We start from the raw sequence: 23,942 nt of genomic DNA on the forward strand, positions 1-23,942 counted from the left end.
ATCTAGGGGTCCTGTGAGGTCAGTCTTGGGTGTAGTACTAGACAATATTTTCATTAATGACTTAAATAATGGAGTGAAGAGTATGCTTATAAAATTTGCAGATGATGCTAAGATGGGAGGAGTTACAAGCACTTTGGAGGACAGGATTAGAATTCAAAACAACCTTGACAAATTGGAAAAAATTCATCAAGTTGAAATTCAGTAAAGACGAGAGCAAAGTACTTAGGAAGGAAAAATCACATGCACAACTACAAGAGGGGGGAATAACTGGCTATGTGGTAGTACTGCTGAAATGGATCTGGAGATTATAATGGATCATAACTTGAATATAAGTCACCAATGTGATGCAGCTGAGAAGGAGGAGGTAATTGTCCCTCTATACTCTGCACTGCTGAGGCCTTTGATGGAGTATTATGTCGAATTTTGGGCACCACATTTTAAAAAAGATGTGGACAGATTGGATAGAGTCTAGAGGAGAGAAACAAAAATGATAAAAGGTTTAGAAAAGTTGACCCATGAGGAAAGTGGTTTTTTTTAAAAAAACAAAAAAAAAAAAGAAAAACCTGGACATCTTTAGTCTTGAGAAAAGACGATTTGGGGTAGGGAGCACCTGATAGGTCTTCAGATATGTTAAGTTAATATAAAAAGGATGTGATCAGTTGATCTTTGTGTCCACTGAAGGCAGGACAAGAAATAATGGTCTTAATCTTCAACAAATGAGATTTGGTTAGATACTAGGAAAAACTTTCTAACTCTAAAGGTAATTAAGCTCTGGAATAGTCTTCCAAGGGATGTTGTGGAATCCTTGTCGTAGTTTTTAAAAAACAGTTTGGACAAACAGCTGCTAGGGATGGTCTAGGTTTCTTGGTCCTGCTTCAGCACAGAGGGCTGGACTGGATGATTTCTTGAGGTCCCTACCAGTCCTACATTTCTATGATTCTGTTCTTCATAATCTTTAGAACCCGCTTTTGATTTCCTCCTTCCACTGCTGTGACCAAACTTTAGTGGTCAGGATCCCTCCCCCTCAACCCACAATGATGGGCTCGACATCTGAGGGCTTCAAGCTCTATCATTCTGTAATGAACTAATCCCCTACTCCCAATGGACAGGCACAGTGAGTGTCACATCTGCCTGTGGGGAATCACATACCATGCAGGTGTCTGGTATGCTTATCCTTATCTGTGTAGACTCACGAGATGCAAGGCTGAAACTCTGTCTTCTGAAACAGGCCATGAATGTCTCATCAGACCCAAAGGAAACAAGCTCCAGAAACATTTGCTGGTGGACAAGCCACCATGTATGAGTACACCATGGAACAGACAGACTGTGCCTAAGTGTGGAGAAGATTGCACCAAAGAAAGATCTGGCACACAAGTAAGTGTCATAGTTGAAGCTGACACCAACATTTCTGTTGTCAAAGCCAAGCAATGGAAGGGGCTGCTCTGAGCATGAAGGCAGAAGCTCAAGAACCTTAGTGTCCTTCCATAAGAACAGACACAACAAAACCTCCAGAGAGAAGCCCTCCAAACCCTACATGGCATTGGGGCCTGGAGAGCAGGAGTAGAGGATAAAGCAGTAGTTTCTGCTAGCACTGATGGTGCTCTGGTTGACATTGACCTGGCTTCAGGGGATGAAACTAAAATCAAAGTAGGTCCATTATTGATGCCGAGACATCTGCCAGCACTCATGCAGACTCTGGTACCAAGAGTGTCTTTCATGTTAGTGCCCCATATCTAGGAAATCAACATCTCCTTACTGTCATCAGGAGCATACATCCCTGTCACTGAGCAGAGAACCTTCCCTTCTGAGGTCTGTGATTACTGGCTAAGACAGACTTCCTATAGGCCCCAGTCGCTACCCGTCCATCAAGACCATCATTAGTCCAGGTGGCAACCAGCAAGCCATCCATATGTATACAATACACCACAGTGGCCCTTTCAGGAGTCTGGGGGCCTGCCTTAATAGGAGCTGGTCTCCACTCTTGGGTAAGAAGTCCCCTTTGCCAGCAGCATCCCCTGACCAGATTACTGATGCCAAAATATCAGCAGGTGCTGGATCCAGGGATTTGAGCAATATGAATGCCCAGTCTCATCACTGAAGGACCTCTCCTCATCATCACCAGAGGAAGCAGTACCCTCTGCACCACTACTGGCACCAGATGACTTCAGAGCATTCCAGGAGCTCTTTGTTTGGATTGTCAAAATTTTGGAGATCGAGTCGTGGTCTCAGATAAGTCCCACAAGCTATTTTACATCCTGTCAGTTTCTGATTCAACTAGAGTCACCCTCCCCATTAACATGGGACAACCAAAGCTGGGTGAAAGCCTCGTGGCAGGCACTAGCCACTTTAACACCAATGGCACAATCAGTCAAGAGGAGGTACCAGGTCCACTTCAGGGTTTGAATACTCCTGCACTCACCCCAACCTAGATTCCTTAGTCGTATCAGCCATATGAGAGAAGCTGACATAGATCAAAAGCATCCTTAAGGACAAACACCACAAATGCCTTGACCTGTTTGGGAGGAAGTTGTACACCTCAACTTTGCTGCAATTGCAGCTCAGACACAGCTGGTCAAATATAACTTTCTTATAAGGGACAAGGTGACATCTTTGCTTGCTCCCTCATGACAGCAGAGAACTACTGAAGGACATAATGAGGGAAGGCCAGTTGGTGAGCAAGATGACCTTGCAGGCAGTGATATAGGTCTCAGACACCACAACTGGCTGCCATGATGAGCATTTGTAGAGCATTGTGACTCCAAATATCACAAGAGATGCAGGCCATTGGCAACTAAAGTAGCCAGAAGTGCTGTATTTTATCTGCTTAGCTAAGATTAGTGTAAGGTTTTAACTAAAAGTGTAGCATTTGACTTCAATCTTGAATTTTTTTTAAAGTCAAATTTTAAACAGTTGCCCCGTGGCTTCTAATTATACCTCTTAATTTGATCTCTGATATTAAATGAAAAATGTACTCGCACTATTACCTGTGGGTTTTTTTGTTTTTGTTTCTTAAGTCTTCCAATCTTTTAATCAATTTGGTCTTGCAATGAGAGCTACCTCATTGATCAGTTTTAGATGAAGAAAGATGTTGGGATAATGAAATGTATTAAATACTTATAAGCCTAAACGTTTTGCCACTTGTGTAAGTGTTTATGGCTGGTATTGCGGCTGGACAGAATTTTTTCAAGAAATCTAGGAAAAACGCATAGCACAGGCATTCATATTCATGGTATACACCGTATTTTAATTTAAAAAAAAAACACTGCCTTGTGGACCACCACCTCTCCCATTTTGATCACACAGGTCATTTCCCTTCGCAGTCTCAATTATACAACATCCTTCTGGCAACTATATACATCGCTTATGTGTAAAATAATTTTGAGAAAGTATGACTTCATAGTTCAGGTTAGCACCTGGAAGTGAGAAGAGACATCTTCATTTCACCAGTAGTTTTCCTGCACACAACAGTTTATGAACCCATCTTAAGAAACTAAATGAAGTGACAGTTTTCTACAAGGTCTTTGTAACACATTGCTTTTAAGCATCAGAGCTTGCTTGCAGGCACCCTGAGTAACTTAAAGCCTTTGATTTTTATTCCTGTTTTTAATTTTGCATAGTTTATTTTCCTATTTTATTATATAGATGTCTAAAGCGGTTCAAATACAAAGTAGCTTTAGAAAGAATGAATTTTTTATCACCTGATCTGCAGACTTTAGTGACAAGGTAGAGAGAGAGGGGGGGGAGTTTAAGTAAGTCCATTATTCTGTCTACTAACACTGAGGATAGTGAATATCCATACACAAAACTGAGTAAGAGCAGTCACAACATTGGGCTAAATTTAGGATGCTGAAACTTCTGCCAAATTAAAAGAATGGAGTAAAATTTCACCTGCCAGTTTATATAACTCGTAATATGGTTTAATTTAGCAGACAAAATAGTTTGGTTGTAATCTTCTCTAATACTATTGTTCCACAGATCATTTTATTCAGTAGTAATTTTCTGTATCTTCTTCTGCTTGCCACTTCTCATATATAATTTAGCAAAACCAGTCAGGAATACAGTGAGATTTTTCAGTCTAAAATACGATTTTTTATTTTGAATAAATTTGTCTGAAAATTTATTTTTCAGAACCTTCTTTTTATTCAGATTTTTCTCTGCTCAGAATAAAAAGACACTTACTCCACATAGTTAGTCTGGCTGCTCTGTCAACAAATGTATTTGGCTCAACAGTATTGTTCAAATGTCCTCTTATAAAAGTAACACTGAAAAGTATTCAAAACACTCAAGTGGCATTGGCCCTGCCAGCTTGGCTAAATTGCTCAACAGGACTACATGAGCAGGCAAGCTTTTGTTAGCTGAAAATCACTTAAGGCAGCTGGAACTTGTAATTCTTTTATTCTGTCTCCTCTGCAACCCACTCCTAACCATTCTTTTGTCACCTTGCCTTTCCTCTTTTCCCTACTTCCTAAATTATGTTAAAATAATAAAAAAAAAATCTGTATTGGTAACTTTAAGTCATCTTCCAAGTCAAATACCTCAATGAAACTTAAATTTTCAAGCTGCTTAGTCTCCACTTCCCTTTTAATGGCAGCCCTGGGAGGGGAGACAATTTCAGAGATTTACTGCTTGAAGAGAACTGGTATATTTTAAGTAAAGATTTGACTGAATTGGGAGCAGATTTGTCTCCCAAATCAGTTTTTTCCGAATTTGGGAGGGGGATAAGAGAGGATAGGGGGATTGCAGCTCTAAACTACTGCTTCCTGCTGTTCCCTCTCCCCCTCCCCCCCCCCCCCCCCAAATGATCCTAGCTGCTAAGTCCACATATTATATAGGGCTGGAAGGGACTTCCTGGCTCAATAAATCCAGATCCTTGCTGGCAAGCCTGACATATAATCTCATTAATAAATTTATCAAACTCCAATTTAAAACTAGTTAGGTGGTTTTCCTCCACTACTCGTACTGGGATGCTGCTCCAGAACCTCACTCCTCTGATGGTTAGAAATAATCTTCTAATGTCCAGCCTAAATGAATTCAGGACTAGTTTATACTCATTCTTGTGCCAACATTGTCCCTTTCCCTATTATTGTCTCCTAATCTTTCTTTAGTAATTATTTCACAAAGAAGGAGAATGTATTGCATAGCTCCCTTCTCCAAAACTTTGTTTTTAAAGGAATCATAGCAGTAAACCACTCCAAAGTGATCATTAGTAGGCTATTGGTACACTTGTCATGTGATGGAAGGAAAAAAGCAGAAAAGGAAATCTGTGCCATTTGCCTAGTAATATACATTCTTTTGTGTCTTATTAATATATTGTTGCATGATTGTGATACTACAGGGGTATGACAGGGCAATTAGACTGTGGTTATGGACAGTGTATTCCCTATTCCACTATAGTAAATAACATGGGTTATTCACTAGTGGTGAATGTGGAGACTGAACATATCTTCAGACCCCCGGATAGAGCAGCAAAGCACCCTGGCTTCCTGAGCCGCAAGATTTACTGTGCAGCCCTGCGGTTCCGCATATCCAACTACCAGACTCTGCTAGCAAGGTATGACTTTAATAACTGTGTCCAGATAGCAAAGTTCCTGGAGGATCTGTCACAAGGACAAACAACAGCTCTTCCAGACCCTAGTGGAGGAAGGCCACCTGATGGCCACGGTTAGCCTCCAAGCTGCAGTGGAGACGTTCTCCTGCCACAGGCATCGTCATGTGAAAGAGATTCCTAGCTGCAAGCCTCTGGCTGCCCCCGGGAGGTCCAGACCACCATCCCAGACCTCCCCTTCAACGAGGACAAGTTCTCTTCTAAGAGAGTCCCTCCCCTCTATGTAAGACTTGAGAGCGAGACTCCAGTCTCTCAGGATTTACCCCTGGTGCCCTGTTGAAAACCACAGAGGTTGCACTCCTGTGCACCGTACCAGCCCAGTTACACTCCGTTTTAGGAGCCTCTATGATGCTGCCCTAGATCACAGCATCTGCAACCATCAGCCACAGCCACTTCTTCCTTCATAATATGGTATCAACCTAAGATCCAGTTTTGATGTGTATTTGAAGAGCTGCAAGCCCCCCACATCACCACCCCCAGCCTCCTCTACCACCTGTGGGGGCCATCTTGCCCTATTCACCCACAACTGGGGCAAGATCACCATGGACTGTTGGGTACTGGAGATCATACTGCACGGTAACTCTATCGAGTTCCTTACCTTCCCATCCTACCGGGCTGCCCCCTGGGCATCTCTCGCATCGCAGCCTCCTTCAACACGAAGCTGACGCTGTCCTGATGAAAAATGCGATCGAACCAGTGCCTGACTCCTTTGTCAGCAATGGCTTCTTCTCCCCATACTTTCTCATCCAAAAAAAGGGAGGAGGTCTCCACCCTTTACTCAATCTCCAATTACTCAACACCTTCATCAGGAATTGCAAGTGCTGTATGGTGACACTTGCATTAATTATTCTCTCCCTTCCCCAGGGAGCATTGTTCACAGCCATTGACATGAAAGATGCACACTTTCGCATTGACATCCGTCCGGCCCACTGTAGGTTGCTTCATTTCAGCGTGGGCGACAACCACTACCAGTTCAGAGTTCTTCCCTTTGGCATTGCAATGGCCCCAAGGGTCTTTACCAAAGTCGTTTCAATCGTCGTGGCCCAACTACGACTACAGGAGTACTGTGTTCCCTTACTTAGATGACTGGGCTACTGGTGACATCAACCTTCACCGAAATTATGTCGACCATCCATGCTCTCTGCTTGCTCCTTGCCACTCTTGGCATCTATGAACGAGGAGAAATCTGTGCTTGTCCTGACATAGGTAATCCATTTAATCGGGGCATGCCTGGATTCCATGGGAGCGCAGGCCTTCCTCCTGTCAGACGGTTTCGGCACCCTGATGGCCCTCATGGCAGCCCTACATTGCAATCCATGCACCACAGTGCACCTCTACCTCCTCGGCCACATGGCGGCCTGCACCCATGTGATGCCACAAGCCCACTGGCACATGTACTGTCTGGAACTGTGGCTCCTTTTGTCTGCAGACCCCACATCGCCCACCTTGACACCATCCTGATTGTCCCATGTGCCATCTGGGCATCCTTAGCTTGGCGGACCAATGCTGCCAAAGTGCTACTAGGCACCCCCTTTGCCACTCCCATCCACACAGCCACCATTACCATGGATGCCAGCCTAGCCTGTTGGAGTGCCCACCTGGACAGACATGCCACCCAACGGGCTCGGACACAGCGCAAAGCATGTTTGCATGTCAATATTCTGGAGCTGCGAGCAGTCTACTTAGCCTACCATGCATTCCTGCTCCTCATCCGAGACCAGCACATTCAGCTTCTCTCCGACAATACCATTGCAGTGGCGTACATCAACAGACGAGAAGGTACCAGGTCCCAGTCACTGTGTGGATTGTGTCCGCCTCTGGAACTGATGTATCCACCACAATGTAACATTCCATGTGGTGTACCTCCTGGGGGCACTGAACTCTCTGGCACGCACACTAAGCCGGACCTGGTTCCTCAATCAGGAATAGGAACAATACAACCCCACTCTTCGCTCCATCTGCAATGTTTGGGGCACTCCTCGCTGGTACCTCTTTACCACTTGCAAAAACTGTGTGTTCCTGTTCTACTGCTCCTAGGAGTTCAGGGAGCACGATTCGCAAGGAGATGCTCTCCTCTTCCCAGGGTGGGGTGATCTCTGCTACGCCTTTCCCCCTGTTCCTCTCCTCCAAATCCTGCGCAAGATCCACTGCAACCAGGCCACGGTCATGGCAGTTCTGGTTTTCAGATCTGCTCAGACTCTCCGCCCGCCACCCAATCCATCTCCTCACTCTGCCATACCTCACCCAGGACTGAGGCAGAGTTTGGCACCCCAACCCAGACCCGCTTCAACTGACAGCCTGATTTTTGGATGGGGCTCGCACATAGACAATACCTGCTCGACATCAGTATGGCACATACTTATGCACAGCAAGGAAGATTCCACGTAGGCATGCTACACAGTGAAATGGAAGCGTTTCACCTACTGAGTGTAACATAGCGGTCTCCTCCTTTAGGACATCTCCATCCCCACCCTCCCAGACTACCTCTTAGAACTTAAGACTTCAGTCCTTGTCCTTAGCTCGGTGCGGGTCCACTTAGCAGCGCATAGTGCTTTCCTCCCGCTGGTGGATGGACACTTTGTCTTTACTCATCCCACCACCACCTGATTTCTGAAAGGGCTGATGAACAGCTTCCTCCCAGTCCTTAAACTACCCTCACCCCTGTGAAACCTCAGTCTTATGCTCTCCGCCCTCACCAGACCTCCCTTTGAGCCCCTGGCCACGTGCTTCCTTTCACATTTATCCCCTGGCATGCCATCTGCTGAGCGGTGACCTGGCGCGCTCTACATACCTTCACCACCCACTACTCCATCGACCAATGAGTGGTAGAAGACATGGTTGTCGTCCGTGCCCTCCTGCAGAAGGCGATACCTCTTGCATTATCGCACCCACCTCTAAGCTGATCACTTCTTGATACTTGCCTGCATTTGGAATACACATGGGACCATCACTCAAAAGATGAAGAGGTTACTTACCTGTAACTGGAGGTTCTTCAAGATGTGAAATACAAATAAGGACCACATGACCCACCCACCATCCCCTCTGCTGCAGACTGGGCTAACCAGCGGTAACAGGGTGACTGAAGGAACGTTGCCCTGCATGGCCTCTTATAATCTCACCTGGAATGTGAGGCAACGTATGATGCACATGCAGGTCAACGGACACTGCTGTTTAAAATTTTCAGCACATGGCATGCATGTGCATCTGCATTTGGAATACAAATAAGGACCACACATCTTGAAGGACCTTCAGTTACAAGTACTTAAGTAATCTCTTATTTAACCAACAATGTGCTACATCTGTTTAGACACTCCTCTCTGGGGCCATTTAAGGATTAAAGGTAATTTTGTCCCTATCCTGCTCTTTCTTCCACATGCTGGAGGAAGGGGTTACTTGTTCTAAAAGTTTTATTCATTGCAGTGCTTGCTCTTTTTTTAAAAAAAAAAAAGCCTTATTCATTTTCCTGTTATCTTAAATGAAAGAGGAGTTATTTTAGTAGTCAACTGGAAATTTTTCAGTTTCATATTCATGCCCCCCCCCCCCATTAACATTAACTTTTTAAATTGTTTGAACACGGTAAGTAAATTTGAGTACTGTCTTAGGTTAAGGTAGGTTGTTTTAAAAAAAAAAAACAAAAAAAAAACTTATATTCAGTTTTCAGATCTGCTCAGACTCTCCCTTCGACACCCAGTCCGTCTTCCTACTCTAGAAACTCTTGTCATCTGTTGTAAGGCACCATAAGTTGTGATGGTCGTTTTTTGTTTGACTTTTTTAAACCCTAAAGACCAAAAGGTTGATAAAGATTGCATGAAAATACAATAGCCAAGGAAATTCAATAATTTCCATGTGCCTTTGATTGAATTTATTTATTTATTTATTTTAGGAGGAACAAAACAGAGGCAAGCCAAACTGGGAACACCTGAATGAAGATTTACATGTATTAATCACTGTGGAAGATGCTCAAAACAGAGCAGAAATCAAATTGAAGAGGGCTGTTGAAGAAGTAAAAAAATTACTGGTACCTGCAGTAAGTAATTACATTCAGATCTCTCCAAATTTTGAGCTGTGACTTCTAAAATACAGATTCCAAGTAATATTCCAGTAGTAAGAATAAGGCTGCAGTACAGAAAACCGCAGTTTAAAAACATAATTTTTCACAACTATTTTGCAGTGTCCCAGTTATCTCAAAATTTAATTGGGGTAGGTGGGGCGGGGAGGATGGAATTAGCCTTTGCAATAAACAGAGTTGTTGTTTTTTTCAGAGAGATTTTGATCTTTTTGTATGTGACATAATAAATGGAAATCTAATCCCATTAAGGGAATGCTAATTAAAGTGTGCTGGAAGAAAATGTGATACGCTTTCATGTGTCTCTCTTCTATGAGAAGATTGGGTTCCCTACTTTTAAGGGAAAATAATAACTTTTCACGAAGCAATCAATCCATATCTCATCTATGTCCTCCTCAAAGAAAACCTGCACACCTTCAAAAGGCAAGCCCAGGAACTTAAATTCATAACTCTCCTAGGCACTAAAAAACATGGACTCAGTGGAGACATTGATTTTTATGGCTTATTCTAATAAATTTTAAGGAACAGGAGGGAAACTGAATTTTAGAATTAACAGGCTTTGTATGTATGTATGTATATTGTTTTTCACTTAGATTTCACCTTTAATGTGGAAGTCCCTATATGTATAACATGTTCGCAATTGTTTTACTATTAGAACTCAGTGGTTTTTAGAAGGAACACCAAATAGATGTTTAGCCTGGAAATGCAAAACGAGTTAACTATTTATTGAAGACAGAATGTGGATCACGGTATTAGATATAAGATGCCCAAGGTAAATCATGAAGGGAATAAGAGATGAATTTGCTCCTTATTTTTAGCCAAGCGTAACTTGAGAGAGTTATGAATGAGTTATTTTTGCATACAATGAGCAGTTGAAGTGAGTGAGTAACTTTCTTCCATGGTGCTGGCTAACACTTTTAGTTTTAAGTCTTAGTATTTCCATTATATAACATTATTTTCAGTTGTTTGTAGCTGTGTTAAATGCTAGCTCTAAATTACTACTTAAATGAGAACTGTTTTCATAAAAATATCTTCAGTGCTTAATTGGCTATTTTAAGTTGTAAAAATACAGTCAACTTTTACATAACTTCCTATGGTCCTCCACTTCCAAGTGATTGTACGTAAAATATTTTTCCTATTTTTAGTCAACAAGTACCTGTAAAAGCTATCCCTTCTTATTCCAAAATGGTCTAATATTTTAATACTAAAAACAAATATGACATTTATCTGTATAACTAAGGCTTGAGTTGGGAGGGTCCCAGAGCTCAAAGAATGTATACACTGCAATTAAACAGCTCTGAGACTGACTTAAGTTTACATGGGCCAACCACAGGTTTTTAATTGCAGTGTAAACATACGTATATGTTCATCTAGGCATGCCCCCTAAGCCTTTATGATGATGATTAATGTGTGATACTGCTGAGCTCCTTTCCCCAATGAATGTGGGAGCATAAGCCATCAAATTCTGCAGAAATTGACATCTTTTTTAATTAAAATTCTAGCACTTAAGGTTGTAAAGTTAGTCTCATAAATATGAAGCAAAACTCAATTGATGTCTTACTGTTTTCCTGCATCTGCTCACTATGAGCCAGCCCTAGTGCTTCTACTTATGGTCAGAGCTTTGTCAGGTATCAGTGGAATGAAATTAACAAGATTCCAGTTAATTTCTCTGCTCCTATTTAAAGCCCTGTGGGCAGCTATCATGAAACTATCAAGAACAGTGTGACCTTCATACTGCAGCTTGGAAAAACTGAGACGGATCAGAGACTGGAGTTATTCGAGGGAAGCTCAAAAACCCAGAAAGTATATGTGTGATGTGGGAGAGAGCAACGTGAGTGTAAAATAGCTTAGAGAGGTTTAGTGTGGTAGAGATTTGTCTGCAGGGAGCAGCCATTCGACTCTGGAGGTGTTGGAGGAGATGGCTAGAGGGGAGTGGAACTTCACATTTATTAGTTTGCAAGCTAGAGGATTCTCTCTTCTCTCTCTCCTCCCCCCCCCCCCCCGCCCCAAAATGTGGAGGCTGCCCCCACCCCCCCAAGTCAGCATCTTGGGACAACACCGAGGTAGAAATTCTAGCAGTCTTGCTTTTTCCAACATTTGGGGGTGATCTTTTCATTGCCCTGGGACCTGTGTCAGAGTGGATTGTGATGGAGACTGTCAAGTGCCTTTCTTAAAATCTATAAAGTGATAATGGTATGCCAACAAAAAATTAACATAATCAAGGCTTTATATCAAGTTAAGGTAAACACGGACTTGAGCAAATGGTTTAATATAAGCAGTGGTTTCAAACAAGGCTACATTCTCCTTCCTTTTCGGGTTGACATTCTCATTGGCATCATCATGAGAAGAAATGTAGATAGATGCAACAGATGCATCCTGTGGTTTAACAACACATTAGAATATTCAGATTTTAAGGATGATGTAGCTCTTCTAAGTGACAACTTAACCAACATGCAAGCAAAGACCAAAAAATTGTCCAGAATCTCAAGACTGTTAATAATCAGTTATGAAAAAATGAGATTCTCCACCTCCCCAAGAACTCTCAATTTAAGAAGGAAATAATGTCACAAATTGTCAAGGGAGCAGCAGTATTCCCCAAATTAAACAAATCTTGGTTATCACAAATCTATAACTTAAAGACTACCTTATGATGATATTTCCACCTTAACATAGAATCATTGAAATGTAGGGCTGCAAGGGACCTTGAAAAGTCATTAAGTTCAGCCCCTGGGACAGGTGTTTGTCTAAATGCTTAAGAACTTCCAATGATGGGGATTCCGCAACCTTCCTTGGAAGCCTATTCCAGACTTTAGCTACCTTATAAGCAAATAGTTTTTTCCTAATATCTAACCTAAATCTCACTTGCTGCAGATTAAGTCCCCCTGCTTGTTGTTTTACTTTCAATGGACATGGAGAACAATTGATCACAGTTCTCTGCATAACAGGCCTTAACATATTAGAAGACTGTTCTGTTTTCTTAAGACTAAATACGGCCAGGTTTTTTTAACCTTTCCTTGTAGGTCGGGTTTTCTAAACCTTTTATCTTTTTTGTTGCTCTGAACTTTCTCCAATTTGTCCACATCTTTCCTAAAGTGTAGCACCCAGAATTGGAGGCAGCACTCCAGCTGAGGCCTCCCCAGTGCTGAGTAGAGCAGGATAATTACCTCCTGTGTCTTACGGAAAATGCTCCCATTAATAAACCCCAGAATATTATTAGTCTTTTTAGTAACTGCATCACACTCACTGTTCACTCAGATTCAATTTGTGATCCGTTATAACCCAGATCCTTGTCAGCAGTACTATCACCCAGCCATCAGCAGCTGCTTCCAGACCATAGAAGCAGGGATATAGTGGCATAGAGGCATGTCCACTGCGTGGTGGATGGTGGAAGCCTGCCTTGGGGAAACCCAGAAGCATTGCATTGAATGTAATGGAATAAAGGTGCCATTAACCAACAGTATCTAGGAGAAGGAAAACTGATTTCAAACCAGGACCGACACACCTCACTTAGCTCTCTTTAGGCAAGTCTGTCTATGAGAAGGAAAACTCTTCAGTTCTAAGCAGGCCAAGCTCCTCAGCCTTGGAAAGCAAGCAGAATGGGGTAGAACCACTGGTTCCAGCCAGCTGGGGCTATGACATGGCATTCCCGTGAGCGAGATGGGGTGAATTGGTCTAACAAGCCATTACATCTGAAACTCACTTGTTATAGAAACAGTACAGTAAATCAAGCTGACTATATAGATTATGATCCAGGATCAGACCTAACAAATGGAAATGGTCATGAGTTCCAGTTAACTGCTATTGAAAGCTGAAATGTTAGAACTCCGTTCACAACAAGCTAGGCTGAGCTAGTAGCGGAGGAGTTAATCAAGTTACAGGTTTCCCTTGCTGCTGTATAGGAGACCTGTTGGCTGGGTACTGGAGTGCTGACAATTGGAAAGTTCACTTCTCTTTAGTCAGGACATCAGGAAAAGGTTAGTTATTAAATAGAATGAATTTATAACAAATGCTGAGTTTCGTCAACTTGCAACAACCCCATCTCCAAAGGTATCAGTAAAAGATGTTGGAGTCATCTGGGATGTGTTGGAATGTAGCATAAAGCAGCTGGAGAAATGTACACAAAAGGAGCTAACCGAAAGAATTCACCCCTCTGAACAATATCTAGAGAGGGATAATTTATGGGTCTTCACATAGAGGACATGCAAGGAATAGCTCAGAATAGACAGATCATGGAGTCTTGTTTGTATCCTAAGCAATGTCTGACAGTGTAGGAAATAAAATGTTCTGGAGATAGTAAAACAAGTATTTTGCTGTGATCTCTTTTGTAGAGCTGCTGTTTTACTACTGTTTTTGGATAGGAACTGTGGTCTGACTTTAAGGGTATGTCTACTCTGCAATTAAATATGCACACCTGTCCTGTGCCAGCTGACTCGGGCTCATGGGGCTCGGGGTCCAGGCTGTTTAATTTCAGTGTAGATGTTTGAGCCCAGGCTCCAGTTTGAGCCCAAACTTCTACACTAGTGCTGGATCATATTTTCAAGAACTTCTCACATTTATCATTTGTAAAAGTAAAGGGAGGAGGGGCTGCTAATCTCTCTTCTGACAAAATTCAGCATACATAGAGAAAATGCATGTTTTAATATTAAAAACAGACCTTACCTTACAGGATCCCACAATAAATTTAATTTTATTGAATCTTCTTTATGGCCAGGTACAGGTTTAGTCCAAAGGGCCTAAGTCATGTGGGTGCTTTTGAACAATTAATCTGTATTATTTAAAAAATTATATATTATTGCATTTTATTTTTAAAGGAAAATATTAATATGAAAAAGAAACAAGATAAAAAAGCAGAGTAGATGGACTCTGAAGGCTAAGTTAAATTTTGGTTTATGCCTTTATGATGTATGAAGACAATTGCTGTTTTTAAACCATTTTTTTTTTAATTTTAGAAATATCAAATCATCTCTTTTTTGTTATGGGAGAAAGTTGGCAAGCTAGTGCCTGGAACATGATGATGATTAATTACAGCCTGAGCTTAGGAACGTTAGCTTGAATTCTCTAAGGCCTAATTGAGGACATTTTGAAGCTTAGATTGAGAGCTGCTCCTCGGGTTTCTACCTCCAGCTCCTTTCTCATGTTCCAGGTCTTTGAAAAATTGCTAAATTACTAAAGGAGAAAGAAGCAAGTTGGGACCTGATAACTTCTCATTTCAAAAAATAAATAAATGTTGTGTGTTTATACACTGTACATTTTCATTTATTTCTTTATTTAAATTATTGTAGCATGTAGGAGTCCTAGATCTAGAGCCCGTTGTGTAAGGCGTTATACAAATACAGAACAAAGACAGTCACATTCCCAAGGAGCTTAGTTTTAAGTATAACATAAGAAACAACAGATGGGGATATACATAGAAATAATGAGACACCACATTTTGGTCAGCATGATAGGCACTGGTCTCTGCACACCAGCAGGTTAGCTGTTGTCAAGTGTTTCGTTGGTGTCTTGGCAAAGGAGAGTTTTGAAGAGGGTTTTGAAGGTGGATAATAAGGTAACTTCACAGATGTTTATGGGGATGCCTTGCATGTATGGGGGAAGTATGGGAGAATTCAAACAAGCAACTTTGTGCTCACTTAAATGGGCAATGAAGGCTGATGAGCAACAACACCTCGACACCAAATGAGGTGATATACAGCTAGGGGAAGATAGACTGTGAGGACCTGGAAAGTGAATACAAGCGTCTTACACTGGATGCACTAGAGAAGAAAGGGAAAGCCAGTGGAGGGATTTAAAGCAACAGGCCAGGAAACTTATCTTGACAGCAACATTCTGAATGGATATTAATGGGACAAGATTGCGTTTGTCAGAGTTTAGCGAGAAGGATATTGCAATATCAAGATGCAAGATGACAATGAGCTTGGATGAGAGTAAAGGGACAGTGATAGGTAAAGCCAATGTATTGCTTTGTAGTTCAGCTTTAAAAATTAACACTTCCCTCAGTTTGAAAGTCCTTCATTAAAATCTGACGATATGACTAATTTAAAACTTAAGTGAAATGGAGAAAAACAATTGACTTGCAGAGTTTCAAGTTTGTTTTCATGAACTGCTTTCATTTGTTACAGCAACCTGTTCACAAAATGTCTCTGTATGTCTCCTAGTGTCAGTGAAGTTGGAGACAGCAACCTATAATAGTAAATTTGTGCAAAGAGAAACTCTAATTTTGATACCAGGGAGTGGTAAGTGGAATGCTATGAAGATTTTCCTTGTGGATTTAACTCTGAATGATAGCTGTTCCCTTTGCCAACAGCAGCAGAAGACACCATAGGATGTTTAATCTGGCTGAATGCAATGTGTACAGAGTGTTATTACCGTTTTCATTCTTGGAACATTCATTATCATTGTCATGCTTGTGTCTCAGCCCTTTACTGGGATAAGGAATAATTAGGATTCTAATCCCCTCATTCTCCACCCTTCCCTGTATACAACACCTACACTAGAGATTAAAATAGCAATGTGATGCATGTTTTATGCTCTAAAGGTGTGCAGAAATTCTCTAAAATGTACATACCTTATTTCCAGTCTGAATTTATCTATCTTCAATTTCTGGACATTGGATCATGTTATACCTTTGTCTCTTAGCTAGACTGAAGAACGCTTTATCCAATATTTATTCCTTGTGTAGGTACTCACAGAGTGCAATCAGATCTTCCCATAACCTTCTCTCTGTTAAGCTAAATAGATTCAACTCCTTGAATCTATCACTATAATGCATGTTTTATAATCCTTTAATCATTCTCGTGGCTCTTCTCTGAATCCTCTCCAATTTATCAGTATCCTTTTTGAATTGTGGATACCAAAACTGGACACAATATTCTAGCAGCGGTGGCACTAGTGTTAAATACAGAGGTAGTGTAACCTCTCTATTTATCCTGAAGATTCCCCTCTTTATGCATCCAAGGATCATATTAGCCCTTTTGCCACAGTATTGCACTGGGAATTCGTGTTCTGCTAATGATCCACCCCATTCCCATTTTTTTCAGTCAGTTTCCCAGGATAAAGTCCCCCATCCTAGAGGCATATGTTTACATTTGCCACATGATCCAGATTGCTCTGAATCAGTCACCTGTCCTTTTCATTATTTACCACTCCACATGTTTTGTCATCTGCAAACTTTCAGTGATTTTATTTTTATTCTAGGTCATTGATAAAAAGTTAAAGCATAGGCTAAAAACTGATCCCTATGGGACTCTACTTGAAACATCCACTCAATGATTTTCCCATTTACAGTTACCTTTTGAGATCTCTGACAGGCAGTTTTTAATCCATTTAATGTATGCAATGTTAGGTTTGTATTCTAGTTTTTTAATCAAAAGTTGTATTGCTAAAGTTGAAAAATGGAAAACAGTTGAATATACAGTGATAAGAAAAAAGTGATGGTTATGCCATTCTTGTGGAGAATCTCTGGTTAAATGTGGTTTTTAAGTTGTCACAGGTCTCTTAGAATGAGTGACATGTTAATGATAGTAAGAAAGTGCAGTTGTGTGCTTGTCCAATACCACAGTTCCTAGGGGCTAGGGTAATATAAATAATACAAAAAAATACATATTTAGGCACAGTCAGGTAGCCAAGTTTTGGGTAGGTGATTGCTGACTGATAATGGTCTGTCCCATGCACAAATAAGCAATTCTCTTCTAGTACTGTGAAGCATTCTCACTGTGTTCAGTTCCAGGAAAGATGGGAATAACGACAAACGGTATATTTATGTGGAGAGGAGTATATATAAAAGTGGAAGACAAAAGGAGAAAACTAAATAGGTTCAAGTATTGTTAATTTGAATAACTAGGTTAAATGAGCCTATAGGTAGGAGTTTATCATTTGAATAGTCCTTTGGAAGACATTTTTGTGTGTCTGAGTTTTTTTTAAAGTAAGAGAAGAAATTATGTTGTAAGTCACTAAAAGGAATTCAGAACATACTATTGATGCGCTTTTATACTATTTCGTTTTTGAGCTTGAATAAGCAGTGTGTGCTGACATCAAAAAAAAAAAAAAAAAATCTGTCTCCCAACTCAGCTCTTTATGAGGAGGCACCTTACATAATTGCACATGCTGGAAGGAATCCTGGGAACGAAAATCAACTTGCCATCAAAATGAGCTTCATTGATAAAAATTGATTTTTGACACTGTATTTATTGCATACAATCTAGATTATCTACAAATTACTTAAATTAAATGCTGCTTAATTCTATAAGTCCGTCTGGTTTTTTTGAAGTGATCTCTGGTACTGGCTGTTTGCCCCTTAGCACTACAGAATTAATAATATTGCATTTCTGAAAGTGAATTCTTAAGAGATTTAAAGAGGAGTTGATAAGTTTTGGTTTGTGTGTGCATATACAGTTATACAAGATCATATATGCACGTTCCCACTTTCAAGTAGATGGAGAACATTGAAAAGGCAAATGAAGATGAATTGAAAGGAGTCTATCCTCTACAGACTTCAGTGGATGCTTAATATAGGTTTGCAAGTATATCATTTATGTTTAAAGTCTTACCTGTATTAAATTTAACTATATCAAAATGTATGGACTGATTATAGAAAAAGTTCAAATTTCCAATCTGCAAACCTTCATCCCTTGTTTTTCTCATCCCGAAAAACTGTCTCCCAGTTGCCCAACCCACCAATAATCTCCAGAAGAATAATCTAATCACATGCCCCAAACTGCGATATTTGCTCAAGGAAACAGAATTGCAGAAGACTAGTATAAAGCCAATATTGGGGCTTTGTTGAATTTCTTCCTGTCAGCTGTGAACAGTAACAAATATACTAAATATGACTCAATGATCTGTAAAAAGTAAAATTCATGTACTAAACAGATCGGTAGTGTTGAGCATGATAGAAATTCACACCGAAAATAACAAAATGGTATCAAGTTTGGATAATGTAAGCTCATATCTGAGGAGAAATAATTTTAAAAAATTAAGTAATAGGGAAAAAAAACTGGTAAATAGTAATGCTGAGCCCTTAGGGTATGTGACAAATTAGACATGAGTAGTGTGGCAGCAAAACTGGCCAGTGCAATTTTGGGCTGTGGAGCCATGACTGCGAGGTCTGTTGCACTACTGAACGATTTCCCAAAGGGAAATGGTAAAGCTTTGTTCCTTGAGAGACTTAAAACTAAACCCAACAGAGCAGAAACAACCCTGCATTAGCAGGGCAAAGATTAGAAAATCTAACAGCCCCTGTATTGGTATTTCCCAGCTATGTCTTTGGCAGACTACTATTGGTGGGATGGAAAAAAAGCCACACCTTAAGGGAAACTATTCTGATCATTCCTTTTGTTGTAGTCCTCCATTCTCCTGTCCTACATGTAACTCTTTTCCCTTCTGAGAAGAGATATTGTCTTTATATTTGTCTTTCTTTTCTCTAAGTTCTCTCTCACTCTGAAAGTTTCTTAACAGAAGTGGGTACAATGGGGCCTTAAAGGTAGGTCTTGATTGACAGATGCCTTACCTCCTTGCTTCCTGGTAGGTAGAGCCATAGTGCTCCTTTCCTGTCCCTATTGTGGGGTGGGATAAGAGAGAGCTATCACAAAAACAATAACCGGTGAGTGTATTTTCCTTTTTCTCATAGATTGCTTATCTAAGATAATATGTCCAGTTTATTTGATCATTTTGTCCTCTCAGATTTCTCTGTTTATTAAAATAAATATGCCTTCACTTGTTATGCTAAAAGCTGCAAAGGGTTGAAATGAAAGCTGTTCTAAGTGCTACCTTCTCTTAACAAAAATATTATGTTTTGGTAAGATTGATCTAAATACAAATAAATATTGGATAAATCCTACCCTTTCTCTTTAAGTACGCCTAAAATATTAAAAGCAAATAGAAATGGAATTTAATGCACTTTGGAAACCCACAGGATCTTATTTGAGATTTTTGAATGAGAGCCTGTGGGGGTAGATGTCCCAATCCCATTGAAATTCTTTGGGTCTTGGGCACCTGACTCCTCATAGCTTGCTTTAAAAGTCCCTGCATTATAGCTTGAGGAGAGAATATAATGGCCTGGCACTTTCTCTTGGGTAGATTTTATATGAAGAAAAAATGTTTGGTTTATTCTTGTTTTACAACTAAACATCTATATAAATAATAAAAAGGTGGATGTTAATTGGAAGATGTTACAGCAGTAAAGTGAATTTTGAGTCCTGGTTCTTCCTGGCGGCTGTCTCTGGAAAGGTTTTCTTGGTGAAATAGATTTTGCATAGGTTAATGGCAATGGAATGGTAAAAGACTAAATAAATAGTCTAAAATGTGTAGAACTGGAACCGTATTGCTGATATTGCTAATTTTTGTTTATAAATCCAAACAAATAAGGTTTTTGCTGTACACATCACTGTGGTATCTGGGTGAGCTTTGTGGCTTAAAACTGGGTCTAATGTTTCCAAATAATAGTAGTTAATACTAATACATCATGCTTCCTTGCACTGTGCAGTCTTAAAGACAAAATAGAGAGAAAATACTAACATTTGGCAAAGTGCCCAGGTTTTTTTAGTCCCTGTTCAGTGAAAAGTTTAGGAAAGAAGTGACTGTCTATAAATTTGAGAGTTTAACTTAAATATATTTTCTAGAGATAACTAATTGCAGAGCTTATGCCTAGAATGCCCTGCTTCCTTTGTCAGTGAACTTCACCCTTAGGGTATTTAGTACTTGTGCTCAAGATGAGGATAGGTAGTATATCAGAGCTGCAGAAACCAATCTTTTAAATGACTTGCATCATGTAGGACTTTGTAGATAGTAACCAGTGCCTTAGATTTCACCTGAAGGGGACTGGCAAACCAGTGCAGAAAGCAGAGCACCAGGTCAGATCTTGTTGAAGGCCCATGTCTCTCAGAAGAGTATTAGACAATTTAATTAAATGGGAGAAGGGTAGAGAATCTCTCTCAAAACACACTCCTATGGTAAAAGAGCCAAACTAGTAGTATCCTCAATAAGGCTATGTTTTAGTCATGGGTATTTTTAGTAAAAGTCATGGACAGGTCATGGGCTGTAAACAAAAATTCACGGCCTGTGATCTATCCATGACTTTGTACTATATGCCCCTGACTAAATCTTGGGTGCTCTGGAGCAGGGGGTGGCCCAGGGGCTCCGCAGGTGCTCTGGGGGTGGCAGCAGCCTGGGGGCGCAGTGGGTGCTCAGGGGTGGGGGGACAGCCTGGGACCCCCGCTGCTGACCGGGGGGGGGGCCTACGGGGGTGTCAGGCTCCCCACCTGGCTCCGCGCGGCTCCCCAGAAGCGGCGTCATGTCCCTTGGCTCCTAGGTGGAGGCACGGCCAGGGGGACTCCATGCTTCCCCCACCCTGAGCATGGACTCTGCTGTTCCCATTGACCTGGAGCCATGGCCAATGGGAGCTGCAGGTGGAGGCAGTGTGCAGAGCTGCCTGGCCACACCTCTGCCTCGGGCGGAGCCAACGGAAATGTCACTGCTTCCAGGGAGCCCGCACCAAGGTGAGCGCCACCCGGAGCCCATGCCCCTTCCCAAACCCCTGCCCCAGCCCGGAGCCCCGTCCTGCACCCAAACTCCTGCTGCTGCTGGCAACAGGTGGGGGCTGGGTGGCCCAGACTGCCCCAGCAGTGGCCCAAGCAGCTGGTCCAGGAGCTGTCAGAGCTGCTCAGGCAGCCCCTGGGCCAGCCACTGCAGAAGTCACAGAGGTCACAGAATCTGAGACTTCTGTGACAGTCTTGCAGCCTTAATCCTGAATAACTGTGTACTAAACAAATATGCCAGTCTGTGGTGTTGCCGTGGTTTTGTAATAGGAAGACCAAATATGATTGATTCAGAGCAAAGATAACTTGTTATTAATCTTGCTGTGAAATTGTCACAGCCATTGTGATCTTTTATTCAAAGTTGCCAGCACTTGAAGAGTTACGTATTTTCGAGTGCAGGATTGTCCTGCTAAATAAGACAAAAATGAATTTCTTCTTCCCAAGACCGTAACAATCATGCAGCAAGATTAAGTTTAGTAATCATACCAAGGGATGATGTTTAGTGCAGTGAAGGCTTGTGACGGTCAGCATAATCTCATCACCATGTGGATTGGACTGTAGAATTTGATTTGCCTTTCACTTCTAGGGATCTGTTTTTAATCTGTTGAAACTATTTATTTGGGATGTTTATTCCTAATTCAAAATCTAAATTTGTCTAAAATTCCCAAATCTATCATTACTACAAATGTAAGCGTTACTATGAATTTATCTGATCCAAAATATTTCACAAAGAAGCCGTGTCAAACAGATTCAACTGTAGAACTTCTACATTAGAAAACAAATAGCTATTTAAATAGTTTAATCCTACATGTTTTATTTAATCTTTCTCTTCTTTCTGTGTATTTGACACCCATAGCCACAGTTTTACTCATCCTCCTTGGGTTCTCAAAGGGCTCCCCATGTATGAACTCTAAATTGAGTGTTTTTTTCTAACTCGGCTTGAGAAATAGTCACTGAATATTTAAATATATTCAAAGTTTAGTATATTTACACATGTGCGTGCAATATTTTGGGGTGGGAGGACACTTAACTGATCTCTGGATATTGGTTCCACTCTTACAGTAGAAATATAATTGTGAAATATTAAATGAAACCTGACCCACGCAGACAAGAAAAGATGTTTTAAATAAACCCTATGCTGAATATGTGATGGCCTTCCTGGCCATTCTGAAATGCTGTAGGTGTATAGAAAATGGGGGGGAGGTGCAGTTTGTTTAACTCAAGTCAACCCTTTTTTTTCCTTATGTTTTTGTTCCCTTTGTTGTTTTGTTGTGAGTTTTTCCTTTTGAAAGCTGTTCCATATTTAGTTACTGAAATCTTAACTTCTGTCAGCTAGATAGGAAGCTGATATGTCACTTGAATTTGGTCACATGCCATATAATGTATCATGCTGGAAATATAGTCTTAATGTTGCCTTTAATTGTTCTGAAGGTACTGCAGTTGTCTGAAGGTAGTGTGTGGTTTTCTGGCCAAAGATTAAAACAATAATTATCTTTAATTTTGGGTTAAATTAATCCTATTAATGTAGCAGGATTGTGTCTATACTATATGGGGCCATTTCCTAGAGGAAGATTGTAAGTGGCGCAGTTTTGATAGATCCAGTACAGAAAAAAAATATCACATTTGTCTTCCATAACTGAAAAGACAAAAATCAGGTATAATGGGTTATAAAAATGGGTTTTATGTTATTGCCAACCTCAAGAGATCAAAGATAATTAATCTGGCCCCCAAAGATAATGAGATTTGGCCCCAAAAATCATTAAATAAACTAAAAACGTTTGATTTTTTTTAATCTCTTGACTTTCTATACACACGCGCACCCACCCACCCACTCTATGTGTGTATGGTGATTTCAGATTGAAAAGTCAACTTTAAATGTATGCCTCTTCCTGGCTGCTCAGATGGAGACTCCATTTGCCTTTTTCTCTCCTCTGAGATAGGGGCACTGCCATCCATTTCCTATTACTGTCTTGACTCTCCCCTCTTGAGTTTAGATCCTTTGGTAAATAGTATGAGAATTACTGACCAAATTAATGTATCAGGAGTACACACTTGTGTATAGAACTTACTACTTTTCAGGATTGATGAGTTCCAAATATACATGTTAAAGAACTGTAACCTTATATCAGTTATTCGTATAAGCAATAATGTCATAGTGAAAACAATAAGGGCTTGGTTTAGCTTTTTGCAATAAGCTGCACTTCCCTGATTCTCTTCCCTCTCATTGACCACTTCTCTACCCAAGACGAGGCTGCATTCTCACTGCTCCTCCCCTGCCTCCTGCTGCTCCAGACCTCTCTCCGCTCCATGCTCCTCCCTTTACTCCCCCATCCCCACCCTATTCTCCTAAATCTGCCTCTTGTATCCCCTCACTCTGCCAATTCATAGTCTCTTTGCTGCTCTTCACAGTCCCTGGATTCTGTCTAGTTTCCTGAACTATAGGGTAACAGCCACTTTGCTTGTGTGCGTGGCTTCAGTCTAACTGAAAAGCCTTTGAAAGTGGCAACCAGCTTTATCAAGGGTAGCCTCAGTTCCACTTGCAGAAAAACTGTTGGGAAATGGCAGCCATTTTTCTGGCTTCAGCCCCATTGACAGTAATAGGAGTTGGTTGCCATTTTATGTAAGGGAAAATTTGAGAGTGGGCAGCCTTTCATCACGTTTTCATGAGAAGTTTAAAAAAAAATCCATACCCTAGAATCACTTGTGTGGATTTGGGCATTGGGGTTTGTATTAAACACAC

General features: G+C 40.9%; 1 protein-coding gene across 9 annotated transcripts in view; it reads left to right on the plus strand.

The window, feature by feature from the left end:
- QKI (QKI, KH domain containing RNA binding) overlaps nt 1-23,942 on the plus strand; it is a 321,434-nt gene that overhangs the window by 240,168 nt on the left and 57,324 nt on the right. For 7 of the 9 annotated variants that reach the window (XM_084625162.1, XM_084625163.1, XM_084625164.1 and 4 more), the window contains one exon: nt 9,489-9,632. The exons of the other annotated variants lie outside the window; for them this stretch is intronic. In XM_084625162.1, the coding sequence (XP_084481288.1) occupies nt 9,489-9,632 (144 nt within the window). The remainder of the gene's footprint in view (nt 1-9,488; nt 9,633-23,942) is intronic. 9 annotated transcript variants of the gene reach the window in all.

Source organism: Lepidochelys olivacea (genome assembly GCF_965140295.1).
Source record: "Lepidochelys olivacea isolate rLepOli2 genome assembly, chromosome: 3".
In the NCBI taxonomy this organism is placed as follows: domain Eukaryota; kingdom Metazoa; phylum Chordata; order Testudines; family Cheloniidae; genus Lepidochelys; species Lepidochelys olivacea.